This window comes from Bubalus kerabau, chromosome 8 (genome assembly GCF_029407905.1).
Source record: "Bubalus kerabau isolate K-KA32 ecotype Philippines breed swamp buffalo chromosome 8, PCC_UOA_SB_1v2, whole genome shotgun sequence".
NCBI classification, from domain to species: Eukaryota; Metazoa; Chordata; class Mammalia; order Artiodactyla; family Bovidae; genus Bubalus; species Bubalus kerabau.
This window is the reverse complement of record NC_073631.1, coordinates 67264995-67288592: the sequence shown is the minus strand read 5'-3', so window position 1 is coordinate 67288592 and position 23598 is coordinate 67264995. Positions and strand designations below refer to the sequence as shown.

Genomic DNA, 23598 nt, shown 5'->3' with positions numbered 1-23598 from the left:
TTTAAAATAGTTTAGTTCTATACCATTGCTACTTAAATGTTTTGTTTAATAATTTACAAGCATATGCTTTTTTTTTCTTTTTTGCAAAGTGCTCAAAATGGTTAGAATGAGTCCAAATAGTTCTTTGACCTCTAAAAAAGCAAACATAACAACTCTGTTTCAGTGCATACATATAGTCCATTTTCCTTCATCCATTTCTCTTGCCCATAATGAAAACAGTAGAATCTAGAGGGAAAAATGAAAGAGGAAAATTATATAGGAAAAGATGAAGTGTAAGGAATATTAAACTGCACGGGACCACTAACATTATTTCTAAGAAGACTGGACCCTGACCTCCCACCAAGGGGAACTGGAAAGGCTTTCTATTCAGAGGGTGTTCTCAGGGGTTTCTGAAGGATTGTATGCTCTGCCCTCAGACCTAGTAAGTCTTACATATAGTTTGCCAACTATCTGCCGACATAAAATTGTTATACTCAAACATACTGCCAGAGAGAACAATTTTAAACCTACAAACCTACTTGGCTGGGTGAAAAACCACACGCTGTCTAAATAGCATACTGTCCACTCATGCGTGTGTAACAGAACTGCCCAACAGGTACACCATTTGTGTACCTTTGGGGAGGTGCTGCGATGTTGCCTCCCCTACAAGGATGTATATAAAAATCATCATTCATGCCTCTCCTAACAACAACAAAAGTCTTCTGCAGAGATATAAATATCTGGTAGAGAGACTGGAGCAGTGTGCTGGTTGCATATTGGAAGTCCTGAAAAAGGGTGAAAACGCAGAGTGAAGGTGCAATAAGAGAGAGAAGGAGAAAACCTTAAGGCCATAACCTGGAGAATATGACTATGAAAGAGAGAAATTTGGGAAGAGTCAGTAAAAGACTTTAAGAAGGGACAGCAGAGACAACCAGTAGGCTGGTACCTGGGAGGTGAAGTTTAGTGATATGAACTGAAAAGTTTCCATGCCATTTAGCAGCAAGTGGCTCATTAGTGTCCCTGGTGAGGGTGGATGAGTGGGCATAATGGTAACAAAATCTGGATTTGCAGTGAGTGAAGGAATAGGAGGTGGAGAAGACTGAGTGCTTATAATCCTCTATAGAGAAACTTAGCTGTGAAGGGAAGAAGGGAGAACGATGACTGGGGACAACACAGAGCAAAGGGAAGTGAGAGGATACTGCTTCTTTCATGACCTGAATCCTTACAACAGACAGTTAGTTACATGCTCAGTTAAAATCTATCTCCATGTTTTGGTTTGTTTGTTTGTTTTTACAAAAATGTACATTTTCTTTTCATTAATTTGTTCTCACAACAGCACTGTTGAAGTCAGGGCATGATCTCTACTCCATAGATGAAGAAGCCACTTGCATATATTCAGTTCAGTTCAGTCGCTCAGTCGTGTCCAACTCTTTGCAACCCCATGAATCGCAGCACACCAGGCCTCCCTGTCCATCACCAACTCCTGGAGTTCACCCAAACTCATGTCCATCGAGTTGGTGATGCCATCCAGCCATCTCATCCTCTGTTGTCCCCTTCTCCTCCTGCCCCCAATCCCTCCCAGCATCAGAGTCTTTTCCAATGAGTCAACTCTTCACATGAGGTGGCCAAAGTACTGGAGTTTCAGCTTTAGCATCATTCCTTCCAAAGAAATCCCAGGGCTGATCTCCTTCAGAATGGACTGGTTGGATCTCCTTGCAGTCCAAGGGACTCTCAAGAGTCTTCTCCAACACCACAGTTCAAAAGCATCAACTCTTTGGCACTCAGCTTTCTTCACAGTCTAACTCTCACATTCATACATGACCACTGGAAAAACTATAGCCTTGACTAGACGGACCTTTGTTGGCAAAGTAATGTCTATGCTTTTGAATATGCTATCTAGGTTGGTCATAACTTTCCTTCCAAGGAGTAAGCGTCTTTTAATTTCATGGCTGCAGTCACCATCTGTAGTGATTCTGGAGAAAGAAATAAAGAAGAAAATAAAGTCTGACACTGTTTCCCCATCTACTTCCCATGAAGTGATGGGACCGGATGCCATGATCTTCATTTTCTGAATATTGAGCTCTAATCCAACTTTTTCACTCTCCACTTTCACTTTCATCAAGAGGCTTTTTAGTTCCTCTTCACTTTCTGCCATAAGGGTGGTGTCATCTGCATATCTGAGGTTATTGATATTTCTCCCAGAAATCTTGATTCCAGCTTGTGCTTCTTTCAGCCCAGCATTTCTCATGATGTACTCTGCATATGAGTTAAATAAGCACGGTGACAATATACAGTCTTGACGTCTTCCTTTTCCTATTTGGAACCAGTCTGTTGTTCCATGTCCAGTTCTAACTGTTGCTTCCTGACCTGCATACAGGTTTCTCAAGAGGCAGGTCAGGTGGTCTGGTATTCCCATCTCTTTCAGAATTTTCCACAGTTTATTGTGATCCACACAGTCAAAGGCTTTGGCATAGTCAATAAAGCAGAAATAGATGTTTTTCTGGAACTCTCTTGCTTTTTCCATGATCCAGCGGATGTTAGCAATTAGATCTCTGGTTCCTCTGCCTTTTCTTAAACCAGCTTGAACATCTGGAAGTTCCTGGTTCACATATTGCTGAAGCCTGGCTTGGAGAATTTTGAGCATTACTTTACTAGCGTGTGAGATGAGTGCAATTGTGCGGTAGTTTGAGCAATAAGTGGTAAAAGGCAGAGCAGCGCTTTGCCTCGGGGCTTCTGGCCCAAGGCTATGATCTTCCACAGAACAGTAGCTGCCTGAGGAGTATACACAGTAATATTCATGCCAGTGATTTGTGAGAGGCTCCCCATGGACTCCCACCTCTCTGGTTTGACATTGGTGTGTTTGCTTTGGAGTCTGACACCAGTGCTTTCACAGCCATCCTGTCCTTTCAACTAGTAAAGCACAGGGAGACACTCACATTCAGCACAAGCTTGTAATAACTTGTACTTATTTCTGGTGAGTCATCACTCTTTCTTAATCACAGCATCCCACTTTATTCCAAGTAGCAATATGTCCGACTCAAAGACAAGCGCTCCCAGACATCTTTTCAGCTGAGGGTAACCAAAGAGATATAATCTGAAGTTGGTTGTATATTCTAGTTGTTCCTTGAAAACCACATTAACGCCTGAACAGAAGCTGCTGTGCACCCTTTGGGCTTCCCCTGCTCCCTATCCCTGTACCACTTCTCTTGTTTTCCACATGCCTTCTGTTTGGAACAGGTATTTGGATAACTGGGCAAGTTGACAAAGGAAGCCAGTGCTAAGGATATTGGGGTAATGAGTGAACTAGATGGGGTCAGTTGTGAAACCAAGAAGCCACCAGACCAGCCCTCTGGCAGGTCACCTCTAGAGTTTTTGTTTTTCACAAAGAATACTGTTTCACCAACTGCAATTTCTGGCCAAACACAATTTCTATGCAGTAACGCAGTCATTCCAAATTTTCAATGCTCCCTAGAAGTACTATTTCTGCCTCCTTCACTACTCTATGTCTTTCCTTTCTCTCAAGTACAAAGAATACTGTAGGTGCCAGCTTCCCCTTCTCACTGCCCACCCATCACCCCAGAGTCGACTGCCCACACCTCCCTGTCCCATTACTTCCCTCAACCACTGGGGTCCTCATACCCGGAGCCCCTTCCCCCGAGATGTTGGTTTTAGCAGCATGAAGCACTCTTGCTCACCCCACCTGTGGGAATCTTTCCCCTCTCAGGTCTGTCCTAGGTCCAGATTGGCCTCCTTCCTCTCCGCTTCTTCCCGGTAGACTCCTCGTCCTTAAGTGTCAGCGGCTTTGGGCTCAAGAAAGGAAAGAGACCAGGAGCTCAAACCAGCAACTTGGAGATTAGATCCAACTAACTCAACTAACTCAGAGACGGGACAGTCGGGGAGACCGTGGGGGCGGGGTGGGGGGGGAGTGCAAAAGGGCTCTGTTCTCTACAAGAGCCAAGGCCCACACGCACAGGGATGTGCAGAAGGGAGGACTGGGATTCACCGGGAAGCAGGGTGCAGGGGACCGCTTTCCTCCACCAAGTCTCAGCACCGGCTTCTTCCAGCGTCTTCGGTGGAAGCTGCCCCACGTGAGGCCTTGCGCAGGACACAGGCATGGAAGGGCCGAGGGCGGGGCCGAGCTGGGCGGGGCAGGGGCGAGACCTGCGTCAGACTCAGCACATACGGCCCACCTGGTATATAAAGGTGGGAGCCCTCAGAACCCGCAGTATAGGCTGCCTTGTAGGGAAGTTCGCTGCAGTTCCGGTCATGTGTGCCACCACAGAGGCTCACAGAGGCAGACGTTGAGCTAAAGAAGGGAGGCTCATAGAGGCAGACGGTGAGCTAGAGAAGGTAGGTGTCCTCAATGGGAAGGCAGGGTGTGGGAGGTCGTGGGGACAGACTGGCCTACAGGGAGGTGGGCGTTAGGAGATGCGGAGCCCGGGGCTTGCACTCCAGGACTGGGAAGGAGTTCTGGGCAGAGGCTGCAGGGAAGGCGGGAGAGGCTGCAGACAAGGGCGGTGCAGCCTGGGCCTAAGCCCCTTCTTACACTGCAGTTGCTGGGCGCAGACCCTGGCGTCTGGCGCCAGGCTCTGAGTGCCCCCACGCCTTCTAGGCTTCATCTCCCCAAGTTCCTGGGGAGCCAGACTCGCTCAGACCAACGTGGGCCCAGGCCTCTGGGCGCTGCTTCCTTGGTCATAATACAGGGCAGCGCCTCGTGTCCCCATCCCAGATGAAGGGAAAGAGAAGGTAAGGGACCTGCCATCCGGGCTCACAGTTCTGATGGGAGACAAGGATAGCTTTCTTCCTTCACAGCACTTTACAGGGCGGAGTGCAGCTGTCCTTTCCTAACTACAAATACCAGTTTTTCAGCCTGGAAAATGAACTCTTCTGGAAACAACGAAAATTTTGAGGGCAGTACCTCCAGGCCTTTCTTCTATGTGCCGCTCATGGCCCAGCAGCCTCACCTGGGTCCCTGGTACCAGAATCCTGCCTATAATCCACTCTCCATTCCTGGGGCAGGTGGGGAATCTGAATCCCCAAGGAGGTTCAGTGGGATTAGGGACCCTCCCTGTAAATCAAAGCCTGAAGGTTTTCTAACACCTTTGTCCATTACTTCCCTTCACCCTGTGTTCACACAAAAGAGACTGGCAGCCCATGGAGCAGTGTTTGTGGTTCAGGTTAAGAGAAAATATGCGAATTCTAGCTTTGTGCCAGTTATTCTGCTTAATAGTAGAAATGGGTTCTCTCATTTGACATCAACCCATGAGCTCGGTATTGTTGCTGCCCTTGCTCCCCAGATGAGGGAACCGAACCGAGGCTCTCAGTCAGAGATTGGCTCAGGCTCCCAGAGTAATCCAGCCAAAGTCTCCTTGGGTTGTGAGACCAATCTGGTTGGAAGAGGTACCTTACAGGTCCTAGTCTCTATACTTCTTTTGATGAGGCCTAAACATTCTAACGGAGAAGGCAACGGCACCCCACTCCAGTACTCTTGCCTGGAAAATCCCATTGATGGAGGACCCTGGTAGGCTGCAGTCCATGGGGTCACTAAGAGTCGGACATGACTGAGCGATTTCACGTTTCACTTTCATGCATTGGAGAAGGAAATGGCAACCCACTCCAGTGCTCTTGCCTGGAGAATCCCAGGCACGGGGGAGCCTGGTGGGCTGCTGTCTATGGGGTCGCACAGAGTCGTACACGACTGAAGCGACTTAGCAGCAGCAGCAGCAAACATTCTAAGGGGGCTCAGAGGTAAAGAATCTGCCAATGCAGGATACTTGGATTCCATCCCTGGGTGGGGAAGATCCCCTGGAGAAGGAAATGGCAACCCACTCCAGTATTCTTGCCTGGGAAATCCCATGGACAGAGGAGCATGGCTGGCTACAGGCCCTGGGGTCGCAAGAGGCAGACATGACTTAGCAACTAAACAACAACAAACATTCTAAAAGCTATTATGTGAGGTCAGAAAAGTATTTTGGAGGAAGAAGGACAAACAAGACTTGAAAATGTCTGGAAGTCAGACATCTAGGATTTCATTCAGTGCATGGGGGAAAGGGGCTGTGGGCAGGCAGGAGGATCCATGGGGTGATTCTCCCAAGTATCCTGCTGTAGATAAAGCCTGTTGTGTATATAGTGTAACTTTTCCAAGTAGAAAACCAAGTGTGATGAGGAGAGCTTTTGAATTCGTCAGTCACCATTCCCAGATGAATAGTAGTCAGTCTGAGAAAGAGAACCTTGAGCCAGCTTATGGCCTGTGACCTACAGTTCCTCACTGTGTCTCTACCCAGCAGATGTTGGACTAGCACCTCCACCATGAGCCACTTCCTTCAAGAAACCTTACTGTACATAAACCATTGGGTCTGTTTCTCTGGAGATTCTCTAATAACTACAGATGTTGAAATGCTGTTTTGAAATGCTGCAAAGACAAGAATTGTGTGAGGAAAAGTCTCTTGAGTACAGAATACAGAATGGAGGGAAGTTTGTGAGAGGAAGAATGTATCTTAAACATTCTGAGAATTCACAGACTGAGTTGCTGTATACCTCTGGTTTTCCCGTACTCTTAAGATTTACATTATTTTATTTGTCCTTTAGAGTTGTGGTTTGGGAGAATTAAAAGTGTAAGTGCTGGAAATAGAAATAAGATTTATACTGAGTTTTTCTTAATTGTAACGCTCAGATTTTAGTAAGAAAAGATTGGTAGGATTTATTGTCCTATGAGGGCTTCCCAGGTGGCCCTAGTGGTAAAGAATCCACCTGCCAGTGCAGGAGGCAGAAGAGAGAGTGGGTTACATCCCTGGGTGGGGAAGATTCCCTGGAGAAGGGCATGGCAACCTACTATAGTATTTTTTGCCTGGAGAACCCCATGGATAGAGGAACCTGTCCAGCTGCAGTCCATAGGGTGCAAAGTCAGACACGACTGAAGTGACTTAGGATGGATGGATAGTCCTATGAAACCTGGAATTCAGGGATGAAGCCACTTGTGGTTGGCAGATGGAAATGAGATCCCCTACAGGGTTTCTGTTCCTGTATGTTTTGGCTTTCTGTTCACATGGCTCTCTAGTATTGGGGATCAGTTTTCCCTGTAACTTCACTGTGAATGATCTGAGAAAAGCTTGCACTGTATTAGCTTTTTTTAAAAACTCTTTGGGGATTAAGTGACTTCCATGTATTTTACATATCCAGAATGTCTTAATACCTTTTAAATATTAAGACATGGAGTACACAGCCCTACAGAATTGAAAGAGATGGCTGATTTATGGAATATGTTGTTGTTTTGTTTTTACCATGTCAGAAGACCTGGAATCTTAGTTTCCCGACCAGGGGTTGAGCTCTCAGCAGTGAAAGTGCAGAGTCCTAACCACTGGACTGCCAGGGAATTCCCTGAATTATGTTCTTCTGTATGGGTTGATTTTAGTAAATATTTAACTTCTTTGCCTCAGTTTTGTCTTATGTATAATAAGCTGAATTAGGATTTTTGACATGGGCCATCTCCCCATTTCCCTACATTCCCACCCCATCAACAACCATTCTGTTTCTGCAATTCCACTTTTTCTGTATCTTTACATAAGTGATCATACAGCATTTGCTCTTTTCTGTCCAACTGATTTTTCTTAGAAAAATGTCTCAAGCTCTCCAGGTCCTTGTGTTGGTGGGATTTCCTTTTAAAGATGATTAGGTTTTGATAGCAGGGAAAGGAGGGAAAGAGAAGTTACCTTATGGGGAGTGACCCATCTATGCCTAGGTCCTTATTGGACCACGGACATCTTAATGAGATGATACAGTGAGAAACTAGATGATGAGGTGCTTTATGCCATCCTAGGGAATGTGGTCACTATCCCTCATTATCTGAGCCATTCAGATACTGTAACTGGAGTGAGGATCACAGATTGTTCAGAAAGATTGTTCTGGAAGCAAAATGGGTTGTAGACCTGTGAGAGGCATGGGAGATGGGTTAAGAAAGTCGTTAGGAGTTACTCATGTAACAACTAGGGGAGGATTTTATGTCCTTTGCTTTGGTAACTTTGGTAGCAGAAGACTAGGTGGGAGGCCCATGGTGGGTGTGAGCAGCTGGGGCTGTGCAGTGTGTACTGGCTGAATGTTGTGACTGGCGGCAGGAGACAGGATGGCTAACTATCCCCTTCTCTTTCTAGCTTTCACAAGTGGAAGTCTGTATTTTCCAGTGGTGCTCAGTGAGCATCCTACCTTCCTCATCCCTCAGTCCCTGTTACCCACTACTCTTGACCAAAGATCCATGGTCCCAGTGTTTTATAACATGGCACAGTTCCAACAATTTGGTGGCTGCTGGAAAGAAATGAAAACAAAAGACATGCAAACAGAAGCTGAACCTCAGCAGGCTGAAAATTTGGATAAAAAGCAAGATGTGAACTCAGAAGGCAACAGCCATGACATGCGAGTGGTGACCAGTATCCCTGAGAATGTGGCTGAAGAGGAAGAGGTGGAGAGCAGTGACCACCCTGAGGGAGGCATTCCCTCACCTACCTGGTTGGCTCAGGTCAACAAAGTAGATGATGGCATCCAGGGTGACGTGGGTCAGTGCCATGATGCACAGCCTGAGTCATCATCAGAAAGCAGTGCAGGACCATGGTGAGATTATCGGGACCTCATTGAACCTGATGATGATGATGATGATTTTGATTCTGAGAGTTATGAGTGCATTCCCCACCTCTCAACGTCCCCTGTCCCCCTGCCAAATGAAGTAGGTGAGGGCATACAGCTTAGGGAATACCCCCAGCAAACATCCTCCAGAGGTGACACTCACGCCCTCCGTGAAGAGTGTCGTGAGTGTCATTATACTGCCCCTCATGCCACCCTGTACAGAGAGGATAAGGGTATCCAGGGGGAAATGAGAGGAGGAGCAGAGCAAGTGGAGAATGGGTACCAGGATGAGGATGAATACGTAGGTGAGTTACCCAGTGACTGTGAGCGGCACAGTTCCTCCCCTACCTGGTTGACCCTGGTCAACAGAGTAGATGAGGCCATCCAGGGGGACATGGTTCAGTGCTGTGATAAGCAGAACGAGCCATCATCAGAAAGCAGTGAAGGACCATGGTAGGAGTATGTGGATCTCATTGAATTTGATGATGATTATTATTCTGGTAGTTATGAGGAGTGTTTTTATTCCCATATACTGTTCCCTGCCTCCCTGCATAATGAAGGAAGTGAGGACATGCAGTTGGAGAGAGAACCCCATCAAATGCCATCCGGAAGTGAAGATCATATCCTCCATGAGGGGTGTCAGTGTTCCTCCCCTCCTCCTACTCTGCATAGACTGGGTGTGGGCATCCAGTGGGAAATGAGAGGCAGCAGAGCCAGTGAAGAGTGGGTACCAGGATGAAGATGAGTATGAATATGAAAGTGAGGTAGAGAATAACTATGAGGGGCACGGTTCCTCCCCTGCCTGGTTGGCCCGGTTCAACACAGTGGATGAAGGCATCCAGTGTGACATGAGATATGCAGCCAAGCAGACTGAGTGTAGGAACCAGGATAAACAGGATTATGAAGGTGAGGGAGAGAACAGTAACTATGAGGGACAGGGTTCCTCCCCTACCTGGTTGGCCCAGGTCAACAAAGTGGATGAGGGCATCCAGTGCAACATGAGCTGCTACGAAGCCCAGGTAGAGAAATCTCCCCGGCAGATGCCCTCCAGGGGTGGAGACGGCATCAGACAGCAAAACCAGGGGATCATGGAAAAAAAGTTACAAACAGGAAACAGAGCGTGGATAAAGATGAAGTGATCTTAAATGATGAGACTGAGGAGGCATGAGAACTTGAAAAGGTGTGCAAAAGTTAAAAAGACTGTGAAAGGCAGGAAGCTGAAAGACATGAGCAGCTTCTCAAATGCTAAGACAGCCTATCTGTTGAAGAAAACTACTTTCTTGACCGTTGTGCTTCCTGAGGATTCAGAAGACTCTGAGTTGGAAGAGGAGGGTGACATGGATGAGGTAGCATGCCTCCTTGAAGAAGTGAGTCCACAGGGCCCTCTGACATCTTCCACAGGAAGGTCTTATCACAAGGCTGGAAGGATAATCAGGATGCCACCTAAGAGCTCTGTCCCTTCCCAGCTTGTGGTCTGGCCCACCAGAAATAAGTGCAAGTTTTTACAAGTCTGTGGTCAATGTGAGTGTGTCCCTGTTATTTACCAGTGGAAACGACAGGATGGCTGTGAAAGCACTGGTGTCAGGCTCCAAAGCAAACCCACATGGCCAAGTCGGAGGGACTGCAGTCCAGGAGAGCCTCTCACAAATCACTGGAGTGTAAGTGACTAATGGATTCATGTACTATTTGGTTGTCTGTGCTGGTTCCCTACCAGGTGAATCAATAGTATTTCATTTTGAAAGTGTGTTGTCACTTATAGTATAGTGTGCTGTGTGCTAAGTCACTTCAGTCGTGTCTAAGTCTTTGCCACTATATGTACTATAGCCCACCAGGCTCCTCTGCCAATAGGATTCTCCAAGGCAAGCATACTGGAGTGGGTTGCTGAAATTCCATTCTGCAGGGGATCTTCCCAACCCAGGGATCGAAGCTGCGTCTCTCCTGCATTAACAGGCAGATTCTTTAACACTAATGCCACCTGGAAAGCCCTATTAACTATACGGCCCATATTCAAAGGATCTGCAAAAAGAATCTTAAGTTAGAATTCCTGCATTCAGGGAAAATGCAGTGTAATCTGAAACACTAGTTGGATAAAGATCTGGGTGGTGGTGGTAAGGAGAGTTTGGCATAGTTGAGAACATCAATCTAGCAGGACTACTGAGAAAGGGTGGTCCATATGGAGGCAGAGAATTGGAACAGACAGGATATGTGGTTTGGAGGTGAAAGGAGAAAGTCTGGAGTGGGGATGGAGACAGAAGCCTGAGCTCAAATGGACAGCCAGAGCAGAACTGTTTTAGATCATCCTGCCAGAGGGGAGAATTGTGAAGAATTGGGAAAGACGCTAAGAATAGGGTAAATGAGTGTTTTTTTTTCACTTAGATTTTTATCCTGTAGGCAATAAGCGACTAATTCAGATTGAGTAGAGAAATGAAGCGAATGTGCTGTATTTCAACCAGCATATAAAGTACTTTATAGGAGAAATTAGAATGGAGAGTGCTTATATGGCTGAAAACCAGTTTTATTCAACTAAACAAAGTGGTGAGGGTTCTGATTCACACAGGAGTAAAAAATATGTGCGAGGACTAACAAAACTGAACCTTTAAAAAAAGACAGGAGTTTGAAGTTGGGAAGAGTTGATTTGCTCTGCTGTGTGGGTTGTGGGTAGGAGGAGTGTAAAATGGTGAGACTGAGGGACTGGACTGGCAGACCACCCACACCTGGTTGAAGCCTGAGTTTGGAGCACCCTAGGACTGGCAGGGGCACAGCTGACAGGAGTGGGAAGGGAGCACCCTAAGGGGAGCTTTGGGAGATGATTACATCTAGGGTGCAAAGAATGACCAAAGCAGGTAAGTGAAGAATGGGATACATAATGGTCCCAGGGAAGTTTTAAGTTCCTGACTTAGTCCTAAAACCTTTAGACTGAAGAAATGTATAAGCCTACCCCTTCTACCTAAAGGTTGGGATATTGTCACAACTTAACTCCTGATCGTTAACATGACTTTCTGATTCATGCTTAGTGATTTGGAAGAGATTTTTAAAAACAGGATGAGTTTATCAGCAAATTTTTTGCTTTTGGTATGTTTAGTCCTTTTTTAGTCCAGATAAGCTTCAAAATAACCATCTTAAAAGAGGTTGAAGGTGGTCCCTTTGAGGTGATGGGGAATGAGGGAAAGAGGCTGGGAACCACTATACTGTGTGCATGAAGGATCTTTGTACAATGTCTTTAAAGCAGCAGTACCCCTTCTTAACAAACACCATCTTACGCTGCTGCAGTGGATAGTGTGCACACAGCTCCACCTGGTCCAGACCCACCTTGTGTGGCCCTTAACACCACTGATTATGAGGACCGGCTGAGGTGAAACCCAAGGGGCCACCCCCCAATGCATCCTTTGTCCCCCATGGCATTTCTACATGGAATATCCTTTCTGTTACAGATTACTGAAGCATAGACTCTGTAAGCAGCTACAGTCCAGCAGAAGACCAATGCCCTTGCAGGCAGAAGCCCTGGAGTCAAGGCACTGCTCTGCCTCTTACCCCAGACACTGACGCACAATTGCAAGGTGGCTTCCTCATCTATCACCTAGAAATCATGGCCTGACTTTTAACAGCATGGTGTGAGAATGAATGAAAAGTGAACTCATTTGTAAATGGCGGTCTGTAACTTGTGTGTATTGAGGGTGTTACTTGAAACCCTTCCATACTCACACTGCATGACTTTGACTTCTTTCCCCAGTGGCATCCAGACCTTTGGTTGGTGCGTGGACCAGAAGTTCCCTGGCATGTTCATTGCCTGGGACTTCTGGTATACAGTTTTCTGGTTTAGTCTCATCTTCCTGAGATGAGTGTGTAAGCTCTACAGCAAAAAAAAAAAGAAAACCAGAACACTGGAATTCACCTGTTTGAGAACACAGCATTGCCTGGCTTTCTCATGGGCTGGAGATCCTAATGTCATCATAAGTGACCTTCTGAAGAGCTAGACAGACAACAGAAAAAAGTGGAAATAAATATCCTAGAAGAGCTAGCTGAACATGAAAACAAAGTAGCTGTTCTTAGAGCAGTTACTAGTGTTTACATAGAGATGATCTGTGAGCTCCAAGTTCTGATTCTAGGTCACAAAATCAGATCCTAAGATCACAAAGTTTTCTGCTAACTTAAGAGACAAAGCATAAAATCAAACAAGTTTCCTGATATAATAAATATAACATGCTAAGTTAAAATAGCCACTATCATATGTTTATAATCTCATACATGCCATTTCAATCAGCAGAAAACTACAACAAACCAAAATTAAAAGGGTCTTTTTAGTTTTTAGGTGGCTCAGGGCTTCCCTTGTGGCTCAGCTGGTAAAGAGTCATACACAACTACTGAGTGATTTTCACTTTCACATGGTGGCTCAGACCCTGGAGGAGGGCATGACAACCCACTCCAGTATTCTTGGAGAATCCCATGGACCGGCAGGCTACAGTATAGGATCACAAAGAGTTGGATGTGACAGGAGCAACTTTTTTTTTGTAACTAAAGGTTAATAAAATATGCCCAGTAGTCAGATTCTATATAAATATACTATGTTTCTACACCACATCATGCTGGGATATAAAACTTAAATTCACCAAAATAACAACTAACTTGATTTTTTTATTTTTGGGAGAAAGCAAAAGGTTGCAGGGAAAATTAGAGGGAAGAAGTTTTAACCTAATCATGGTTCCCATCTGTCATTACAATTGTGTGTGATTTACCTACCCTAACTTCCAACTTCCATGACACTGAGAGGCTCATGGGGGTAGGGTGTGAGTGATCTATTCTAACGAGGAAGGGGGTGTTCAGAGGGGAGGAAGCAAAGCCAGAGGGAAGAGCCTGTTGTAGAGGAAGGAGGTGGGGGTGATCTGTCCCAGAGGCCCCCCACCAGCACAACCCACAGCTCTGGATTCAATATCCTCCCTAAGAGCCAGTCCTGCCCTCTGAGGGTGCTGTGGGGCTGCTGTCGGCTGCTCAGCGTCCTGATCACCCACTCTGCCCTTTACTGACCTCTCAGGACTTGGGATGTGGGACTCCTGCTAGACAGGCAGCACTCAATAAAGAACTACTGCTGGGACATCCCTGGTGGTCAAGTGGTTAAGAACCCACGTGCCAATGCAGGGGACGTGGGTTGGATCCCTGGCCTGAGAGGATCCCACATGTTACAGGGCGAATATGCCCATGCACTGCAACAGAGAACCTGAGCATTGCAACTAACACCGGGCACATTCAAATAAATATTTTTTTTAAAACTGCTAGAGAAACAGAAGACTGATTGTGAGCAAACTTTTCCTTCTACCAACAGAGCTCTCAGACCCCAGGGTTTTAAGGATACAGATCATGCCTGTACTCCCATTTCTACTTGTCATTGCTCTGCTGGGACATCCAGAAATGGCTTCTGGATGCCAAACTACAAAAGCAGCACCAACAACTGCTCATTTTCATTTAAAAAATTTTTCTAAATTTAAAAAATTGAGATGTAATTGACATGTAACATTGTATTACTTTTAGGTGTGACAATGTTTAGTTTCAAGTACTGACACATTCCAGGCTATGCAACAGGTAGCCTGAGACATAATGGATGCAACCCCCTTCTTAAAGTAGTTGGAAAAGGAGGCAGGACCACTGAGTATCTCAGGTCTTCAATGTCTCTACAAAGAAATTTTACTGAGAGGGCATGGGCACTGTAACTAATTTAAAATTCTGTCTTGACTTCAACAGCTTGGAAATGAGCAAGTCCTCAAATTGCTGTACACAGTCATTTCAGAGATGATTAATTTTCTGATCTTTTTTTCTCATTCCAGCTTAATTTTCTGAATTTTGTACAGTGAAAATGTCTTTCCTGGCATTAGGAAGCCATAGTAAACATTAAAATGTTAAATCATTTAGCAGTCAAATATGTTGATTATCCCAAAATAAATATAGGAAGATCTCCAAAATAGTTTTAAAAAAAAAACAAAAAGCAGTAGTGTACAGGACAGTGTGTTCCATATGCTTATATTTGTGTGTACAGGAAAAACGAGACTTTGTGTTTACACATTTACATAAACAGACATGCATATACGGGAACTGCATATCTCTGGAAGAATACCTGAGGGAGGGAGTTTTATTTTCACTTAACATTTATTTATATGCAAATACATTATTGAACATTGCTCAAACAATGTTCAATGTTTTTTAATTACAGGAAAAAGAAGAACCAAAACGAAGTTAATGTCACTTTCCTGACATCTGTGTCCCAGACTAATAACTCTAAGCCAAAGGTAACCTAGTACTTAGCATATTGCTCCCCCCACACACTTTTTTTTTCTATTAGGCGCTCATTTCTGCTATAGAGTTATATATAGGCTGTATTTTTGTTTTGAAATTTCAATGTTACTTCTGTTTCAGGAGTTATTAAACTTCCACTCTACCTCTAACCAACTTGCTATTTCCTCTTACCAAAGAACAGGTACATTAAATTTCCAGGTGATACGGAATGTTCAATGTTCAACTTAACATTACTCCCTACAGAAGTAACCAGTCAACAATTATCACGCCAGGCACAGTGCTAAGTAAGTACCAGAAGGGAGAACTGAGGGGATAAGGGTACTCTTAATGAAATCTAGAAAAGCTACAATTAAAACTGCTCTTAGAAACCCCCATGTAACTCTTGACAAAGGTTAACTTCATCTTGGGATCCACAAAATGGAGGCCTCCTCAGTGACCCAGCTCATGTCACAAATCAAAACCTGTCCGCCTGCACTAACCAGAAATGCCTCGCTGTCACGGAAACCTAGAATACCCCTGGCACGATCCTCCAACTTAGATTTAGTTTATCTTACCTTAGATAAGAGGACTTGCTAGCCTTAAATCCCTGACCTCCTCAGTCAGTTCACTCAGTCCCATCTGACTCTTTGCGACCCCATGGACCGCAGCACGCCAGGCCTCCCTGTCCATCACCAACTCCCAGGGTTTACCCAAACTCATGTCCATCAAGTCGGTGATGCCACCCAGCCATCTCATCCTGTTGTCCCCTTCTCCTCCTGCCCTCAATCCCTCCTAGCATCAGGGTCTTTTCCAAATTAGTCAGCTCTCTGCATGAGGACTGTGCATGACAGAGAACTTAGCTGCTCTGAGCATTTTTTTTAAAAAACAGGATCTTTTTCTAAAATATTATTTGTCTGGCTGCGCTGGGTCTCCACTGCTCAGGTGGGTTTTCTCTAGTTATCAGCAAGCAGGGGTTACTCTCTCATTGCAGTGACTCCTCTGGTCATGCAGCATAGGCCGTAGGGCTGCAGGCTTCAGTAGCTGTGGCGCATGGGCTTAGTTGCTCCGCCACATGTGGGATCTTCCTGGACCAAGCACTAAATTCATGTATATCCCCAGCATTGGCAGGAGGATTCTTAACCACTGAACCACCAGCGAAGTCCCTGTCTTTCAGTTTAAATGCAGCAAATACTATTCTCTCCACTAATGTGTAAAAGATCTATATACCCAGTCTCATCTCTATAATTAAGTCTCTTCTTCAGTCGTATCTGCCTTAAAAAGCTACACCTAAGGCAGTGAGTCAGGCTTTGGTGAGGAACACAACTACCTGGAGAATTTACGAACTTGGTAAAATGCAAAGGCCAAAGGCCCTGTCCTATTTCAGTAAGCCTGGGCCTGTGTTCTGTAGTAGCTCTCCAAGTCGTTCTGACTTATCATACCAGTTTTGAAACAGAAGTCTGAGGCAAACTGACCGAAGTCACCAATGCCAGCATAGCTTCAGCCTTTTCTCCTAAGGCCCCACCTTCACTAGGGAGCCCAGCACATACTGCCTGGCCGCCACAGAAATGAAAACACCTGTATAAAAACAGCCATTCACCAGCAGACTGCCAACGTGAAAAGCCTTTCGCATCATTTCAGCTTAAAATCACCTCTTTTACTCTGCCAGAATCTTCAATCACATTTTCTCCCCAATTTTTATCCCTTTAGATCCAATATTCCTTGCCCATGCACTAAATTCTGAGGGATTTTAGAGAGCCAAATAAATAGAGTTCTTATTATATATAACAATGGTTCTTAACCACTGCGATTGTTTTGCCCTCAGAGGATATTTGGAGCCATTTCCCTGGGAGGAGCAGGGAAGGATACTACTGGCATCTAATGGAGCCTACAATGCACAGGACCACGCATGCTGCTAAGAATTATCCAGACAAAAATGTCAGTAGCACTGGGTTAAGAAACCCTTATTTACAATAGTATCCATTCTAAAAGAATTGCAATGTAAGACAAAAGTATAAGCAGATGGGAGTCAGACCATCGGTATTACAGCTAAAGACTAGATTAAAAGACATACTTTATCTGTAGGCAAGTGGACTTCCCATCACTGAAACCCAGAAGTGAAATCAATCTGCTTGCCACAGACTAGATAACCGGAGGCCTCCCTTTGTGAGGTCACATTTCTCTAGAACTCATAGCATGTTGGAATTAAGAACATGTGCTCCCTCCGGGCTACTAACTCCTAGGAGCAAACAAATGAGCATGACCAACCACCTAGCTACTGCCGGATATCAAGTAAAAGGGTAGAAAGAGGATGGCATTACTTCATTTATGTTCCCTCCAAAGGGAAAAATAATAGGATGGAAAGTATTGCCTCCTCTCCCTCCAACAAGGATCGCAAGTAGTGGGATGGAATAACAGACTCCTAAGAACCTACTGTTAAATCTATGCAAAGTTTGCAAGCCAGCTATTAAACCCATGGCAGCTTGAAACCAGCCAAGCAGGAGTGTTTACACCATGAAAGTAAAAAAAACACACAAATCAGTGCTTTGTTTTTTTGGAAAGTAAAGTTAGGTCCTTTTACCATTTGGAAACACTGAAACTAAAGATGGATTCAAGATTGAAATGAAACAAAATACAGCACTAAAATATATATATATATATATATATATATATAAAATCATATGGTTCTAATCATAGATAAAAACCATTAAGGACAAGGCCAACACACAAAAAAATTATTCAAAAAAAGTACCAAGAGGCAAACTACAAACTGGGAAAGTTACTGTAAAATGCATTAAGAGTAACCTATTAAGAATTCTTACAGATTAGTAAGAAAAAGAACAGTATCCCAATGGCAAAACCCTCATATAACTCACAAAATACAAATGAGTTCAACATTAATTTAAAGAAATTAAACATACCAGATTTTGCCTATCACAATGGCAAAGAGGGAAAAAAATGGAACACAGCCAGTGTTGATAAGTATGTGATGGGTACTATGAAAAACGGCTTTCCAGGTGGCTCAATGATAAAGAATCTGCCTGCCAATGTAGGACATGCAAGTTTGATCCCTGGGTCGGGAAGATGCCCTGGTGCAGGGAAGCACAACCCACTGAAGTATTCTTGCCTGAAAAATCCCATGAATGGAGGAACCTGGTGGGCTACAGCACATAGGGTCACAGAGAGTCGGACACAACTGAGCACGCACACTAAGAAAAACTACAGTGTGAGGCTGGCATAAACTTTTGTTGGCAATTGACAATATCTACCATTGACCTTACCATGTAAGGTAAATATATACCAAATTGACCATACAAATTTCTGAATTTATTCTAAGAAAACTAAAACTGTATAAAGATTTAGTTAGGACTACTGTGACCGGTAATAAAGAATAGGCTAAATAAGTTATGGTAAAACCATTTAATACTTTGCCCACATTAATGTTGCCAAAATATCTGACATAGAAACTTTCTCACCATTTAAATTCAAAAAAGTCTTAAATGGAGGCAACAAAACAGTACATTTAGGAAGTTTTAAAAAAAAATGTGTACTGAGAGTGTATTGAAGTCTAAGATGATATACAACAAAGTATGATTAGTATTTTCCTTTTCACTTTACATTTCTACAATGTGCATATATTATCTGGGTATGCTGCTTGTTTACTAGGAGTTAATGAATTTGAGTTCAGTAAAAAAAAAAAAAAAAAGAAAGAAAGAAAAAATCCTCATTTCAAAGCAAAGCATCAGAGTCTGAAATGAGTTTTGTAAACAATCATTTCTAGTTTTTTAAATGTACCTGTTCAAAATCAAGGCTCATCATTTTGTTTGGAACAATTTTTGTTTGAGAATCAAATGTCATGTAGGTGAGAACACAAATAAACATAAAGTGACAGGAAAGTTAGTGAAACTAACTACAAGCTTTGTTTCACTGGCTAGTGCAGTATAATAAATAAAATGACAGTTAACAAAAACACGTTTATTTTTGTCTTCAAAGAACGAACTGTTCTTTTCCCAATATAACCATGATAAACTTACAAAAATGGGCATTTACAATGCATCTTCAAAGCATTTCCCTTTAACGGGAAACTTGGCTTCACAGAATACAAATATTAAAAGGTTAAAAAAAAAATTCTACTTTGTTGTCATTATAAAACAAAATAGAACCTAGCATGCGTCAAGGAAATCCATTCATACTTCAGGTCCTTCTCCTCCAGGAACCAGCTGCAAAGGAGGAAAAAGTTTAATACTTAGTTCAGTACTACATGATCTAAAAAGCCCTACTGAGAGCTCACTGACTGGCCACTGATCAGTCTTTGCCTCTCCCTCATATTCCCATTTTCCCCATATCACCTCTGTTTATAATGCCAACAGTATCAAATTAATACTTAGTGATTTAATGTTTCAACAATAATTCTTGGTAAAATAAATGATTAAAAAGCACAAGCAGGGACTTCACTGGTGGTGCAGTGACTAAGACTCCATGCTCCCAATGCAGGGGCCCAGGTTTGATCCTTGGTCAGGGAACTGGATCCCACACAGTGCAACTAAGTAAAGATCTTTCGTGATGCAACGAAGACCCGATGCAGCCAAATAAAAAAATAAATATTTTAAACATACATAAGATAAAAGGCATAAACAAACTAATCTTAGGCCTAATGTCATCTTCAACAGTTTGGCCACAGAACCTGATCAACCGAGCATTCCCTTTCCAGCGTAAGCACCGCTGGGCCAAGAACATTGAGTCAAGCAAGTTAGTTCTGTAATCCCTGCCCCACAAAGATGGCTTAACGTCTAAATAAAAGACCGTCACTGTCTTACCATTGTTATATTATTTCCATTTAGCAAAATTTGATCTAATTTAGTAATTCTTCTTCCTTCTGGTGTGATTTCACTAAACAAAAAAGATTTTCAAAAAGTCAGGATGAAGAGTGATAGTCAAAGCCAACATTCTGATCTGCCAAAAGGTTAGTTACTATATATAAATGAACTGTACAAACACTTTCCAGAGACAAGGTTATCCCCCTAATGATGTCAATTCTCCAAAGGCAACAGAGTGGACTGACTGGCCTAAGACTGACATCCACTAGTGCAGATCTTCATCTAAAAAACTGAAACTTGCCAAGGAGATCAAATATGAAACAAAATGTCTATATATATACATAAGTTGTAGAGTAATTGATTTAAAACATTAAATGTTTTTATTATCAGTTCCTTTATTTGATCTGAGCCCTAATATCCCTGGCTGCTTTTAGTATCTTTTACCTTAAACCTTTGTCTCCACTAACTTCCTAGCAATTAGTGACAATTACATTACGGTAATAATCCTCCAATCCAATTTTACTAACATCAGTAGGTAAACTTTCTCTTTAGAATAATTCAAACAGGCAGTGTGCTCTCCTACATCCTTTTACTGACTCAACAGCACTAAAACTGCCTTAAATCAAACACAGAGATTCCCCCTACGCATTCTTTAATTTTTAACACTACTCACAATTCAGTGACATCTTCCAATACCATATCTGAAATTTGGTGTTAAGAAAATAAATATACCAAATTAAATTTACTCTGGCTTCTTTGTTCAGTTTTAATTATAACATTGAATACAATGGCTCAAATGCAAGCTGCATGCAACTGGAAGGAACTTCATCTTTCAGTACCACATCCCTTAAAACACTATCACAATTTCCAAGAAAATAAATTTTATTATAATAATCGGTAAGTACTGATAGTCTATAGTTCTTTTTAAAAAATCTGAAGAAGAACCCATACAACCACCTTTTAAAAGGATACTGACAAAGTCATCAAATCCCAGAAGTGTACCAACAATCTCCTTATCACTCTTCATCACAATGTGAATTCTTGATCCTATACACTTGTCCACAAGCTCTACGGATATATTTTTTAAAGGAAAAAAAAAAGAAGGGGGGACGGGAGAGAGAAAATATTAGTTTGCCCATTCATAACATTAACAAGTATTTGAGTGCCTACTGACACTTATTACGTGCATATGGTGAAAAGATAAGCCAAGAAAAGTATTCACTCCAAAACTTTAGACCCTATGTTACATATCTCTGTTCAGTCATTCCATTAACAGGAAAGTTTTCCCTGTTCTTCATTTAACCCTCCTTTGTAGCAATTTATCATGGTTGTGCTTTAATATTATTTTAGTTATCTGATTAACATATGAACGCCCCTCTTGACTCTAAGCTAAAAGAGAGCTGAGAGGTGGTTTTTACTCATCAGTGTATCCCCAGTGGACAGTGCCTGAAATGTACTGGTTATTCAGAAGAATTTGTTCCAGGAAGCAAAAACACTTTACAATCACTGCCACATCCACTAACCCGATAACCCTTCAAATATAAAATATTAAGGAAAAAAAAAAGGCAGAACTGTCTTCACCAGAGATTCCTCCTTGACATTAAGTCTATGTCTGCCCTGTATCCTGTTTCCTACACTGGTTTGCATGCTATCCTAAAGGTAATGGCCATGATTTAAATTTGTTGAACAGTGCCCAATCACAGTGTCTAGTACACAGATGCGCAGTAATTGTTTGCTGAATAAATGAGTAACGAGCTAGTTTTCAGAGGCCTCTTTAAATGCTCATTCCAGACCCAAGTGCCTCACTCAAAAACCAGCCAGACAGGATATAATCCGGGTAGTTTAAAACCCCGGTTGCGGAATGAGCCTGCTACTCACTATTAAAAAGGCGAGCGCACAACAAAGACGGTCGACGACGCATTCACCAAGAGTGAACCTGTCCGGTGGAGGTTTGGGGAGTCAAAAATCCCTGCCTCAAGAAGACCCCCACGCCAAAGAGACGAGAGCGGCCTCAGGCCGCAGAGACTTGGAGCCTAAAGGAGAGCCTCGGAGAAAGCTACATTTTTCTAACACTCGGTCAGGGACTGCGTTGCTCTTCGGCCCCAACCCTAACTTTCAACTCCCCACCTCGGCTCCCCAACAGGACAAAGATTACCTAGAGGAAGCAGCTGCGACGGGTTAGTGGTAGCGTTAGCCGCCATGGCTACGCCGGAAGTGGCCTGCCTCTGTCGACGTCGGAACGGCGAGTTTGAAAGAGCGCGCTTCCGCTTTTTTCCGGCCCGAGCAGGCTCGACCAATCGGAGGCCGAGAGTGCGATTGAGGCGATCCAGCCACTTTATCCTGCAGTGAGATTCTAGAAAGTGTTTCTGTTCACTGAGCGTTCTAGGTTCTCCACAGTTAACTCTCCTCTCCAAACTTCCAAGAGACTTTAGAGATCTCCGGTCTTATAAATAAGTTATTCCTCTAATCCGAAAGACTGCGAAACGAAAGCCTTTGTGCTGTCTTATTTCCCCCTATCAAACTGTGTCTCATATCAACCCAGGATCTTTCTTCGACCAGTATCAATAAATTTTATTTTCCCGCCACCGATTGTGTTGCAATTTTCGTTAAAAAAAAATCTACCGCTTCTTTTAAAAGTTTGATGATTTGAAAACCCACAACTATCGTTTTAAAAAAACTTTTCTGGGCGAGGGGGAAATTGTTTTCTATTTTCTACTATCGGTTTCTTTTTCTATTTTTCTATTCTACTTTTTCTATTTTTTGCATTTCTACTGTTTTCTTATACTATCAGGAGTTGGTGATGGACAGGGAAGCCTGGTGTGCTGCAGTCCATGGGGTCGCAAAGAGTCGGACAAGACTGAGCGACAGAACTGAACTGTCCTTTTTAATCTTGTAATATCTAGGAGTCTACTATACACTTTTTGTATACACTATTTCTTCCACAGTCCAACAGGCAACCACCAGATGTCACTCTATGTTAATAACAGCACATTTAGGAAACCTTGGTGCTTTTACGCATCTGTTTTGAAAAGAAAAAGCGAACAAATTTTTTGCACTCGTCTATGTTATGTTTATATCTGAGGAGCTTAAAGCTAAAGAGTTTAAGCAGGAGAGACCAGGAAGAACATCATTCATTCACACAATGACTGTAAAGCAGCCATCATTCATTCATCGAACAAATACTTTAGTTGGAACATTGGCATTTTGCTCAGTATAAAATAGTGTAAAGAACAGAGCTACAACATCTTCTGCCCTTATAGGAGCTAAAGGATAAATGGGGGAGAAAGACAGCTAGCAAGCATTATGTACAAGGCACGTGATTTAATATGTAAAGCAAAAAGTCCTCTTTTAACTTGAGGGATCTTAGAGTAGTCAATCGTCACATCATTCTTTGGCAAGACAAGTAATGCCCCCAATTTTTTTTTTTCCTTTATCTATTCTTGTTTCATTTTCACTATACCATAATGTGAATAGGAACCAAATTCAAGGCATTGTTGCTACCTGATAGAGTTTAAAATTCAAGAAAATAAGCTTTAAGTCAATATCTTGCTTTCCATTACAGAAACCAAATTAACATTAGCAATATTCAGCACTATTGATGAAGAATAAAGGAGGTCTTATACTCTGAAAAAGGAGATACAATTTGTTTACACAGTAGTTAATGGGGATTGCAGGAAGAGGTGTTTTTATTCCATTGAGTTCTTTCCTGAGGCAAGACACTAAAAGAAACAACAGGCCAATACCAAATGAATTTGAAAACATATCATAGCTCTGTCTTCAGGGTTTTTCTCCTGGTTCTTACTTACAGAGTAGATATAAATTAGAACTTATAATTTATCATAACACATAATTACAAGAAGCTCTTCAATGTACTGTATGTTCAGAAAGACATTTCTAATTTTTTCCCTGGAGATAAATTTCATCATAAAAT

At 43.0% G+C, this 23598-nt stretch overlaps 1 protein-coding gene and 2 long non-coding RNA genes across 7 annotated transcripts; 1 reads left to right on the top strand and 2 right to left on the bottom strand.

Moving 5' to 3' along the window:
• Positions 1-88: 88 nt before the first annotated feature.
• LOC129659244 (uncharacterized) lies at positions 89-4296 on the bottom strand. The gene is made up of 3 exons (XR_008717906.1): positions 4170-4296; positions 3680-3786; positions 89-225 (listed from the first exon to the last, which is right to left on the bottom strand). It is a non-coding gene; the product is annotated as an uncharacterized LOC129659244 (long non-coding RNA).
• Positions 4183-19667, top strand: LOC129659243 (uncharacterized). Of its 4 annotated transcripts, none has more exons than XR_008717905.1 (5): positions 4197-4329; positions 12024-12149; positions 14792-14867; positions 15056-15158; positions 19521-19667. It is a non-coding gene; the product is annotated as an uncharacterized LOC129659243 (long non-coding RNA). The 4 variants fall into 4 exon arrangements; XR_008717903.1 differs by having other exon boundaries at positions 15051-15158; positions 19521-19666; XR_008717904.1 differs by lacking the exon at positions 19521-19667 and adding an exon at positions 16676-16809 and having other exon boundaries at positions 15051-15158.
• LSM5 (LSM5 homolog, U6 small nuclear RNA and mRNA degradation associated) lies at positions 18811-21980 on the bottom strand. Of its 2 annotated transcripts, none has more exons than XM_055590461.1 (5): positions 21823-21980; positions 20640-20735; positions 20341-20368; positions 19668-19740; positions 18811-19070 (listed from the first exon to the last, which is right to left on the bottom strand). In XM_055590461.1, the coding sequence occupies exons 1-5, from the start codon at positions 21866-21868 to the stop codon at positions 19038-19040; spliced, it is 276 nt and encodes a 91-aa protein (XP_055446436.1). In that variant the 5' UTR covers positions 21869-21980; the 3' UTR covers positions 18811-19037. The 2 variants fall into 2 exon arrangements, with proteins under 2 accessions (XP_055446436.1, XP_055446437.1); XM_055590462.1 differs by lacking the exon at positions 21823-21980 and adding an exon at positions 21546-21713.
• Between the last annotated feature and the right edge of the window lie 1618 nt (positions 21981-23598).

Excerpts from the sequence above, each read along its gene's own strand:
- LSM5 (XM_055590461.1), bottom strand. The coding sequence starts at position 21,868 with ATGGCGGCTAACGCTACCACTAACCCGTCGCAGCTGCTTCCTCTAG. Across the intron at positions 20,369-20,639 it reads GGGATTTGATGACTTTGTCA|ATATGGTATTGGAAGATGTC; the intron begins GTATCCTTTTAA and ends ACCAAATTTCAG. Across the intron at positions 19,741-20,340 it reads TTGGAAGATGTCACTGAATT|TGAAATCACACCAGAAGGAA; the intron begins GTGAGTAGTGTT and ends TTTTTTGTTTAG.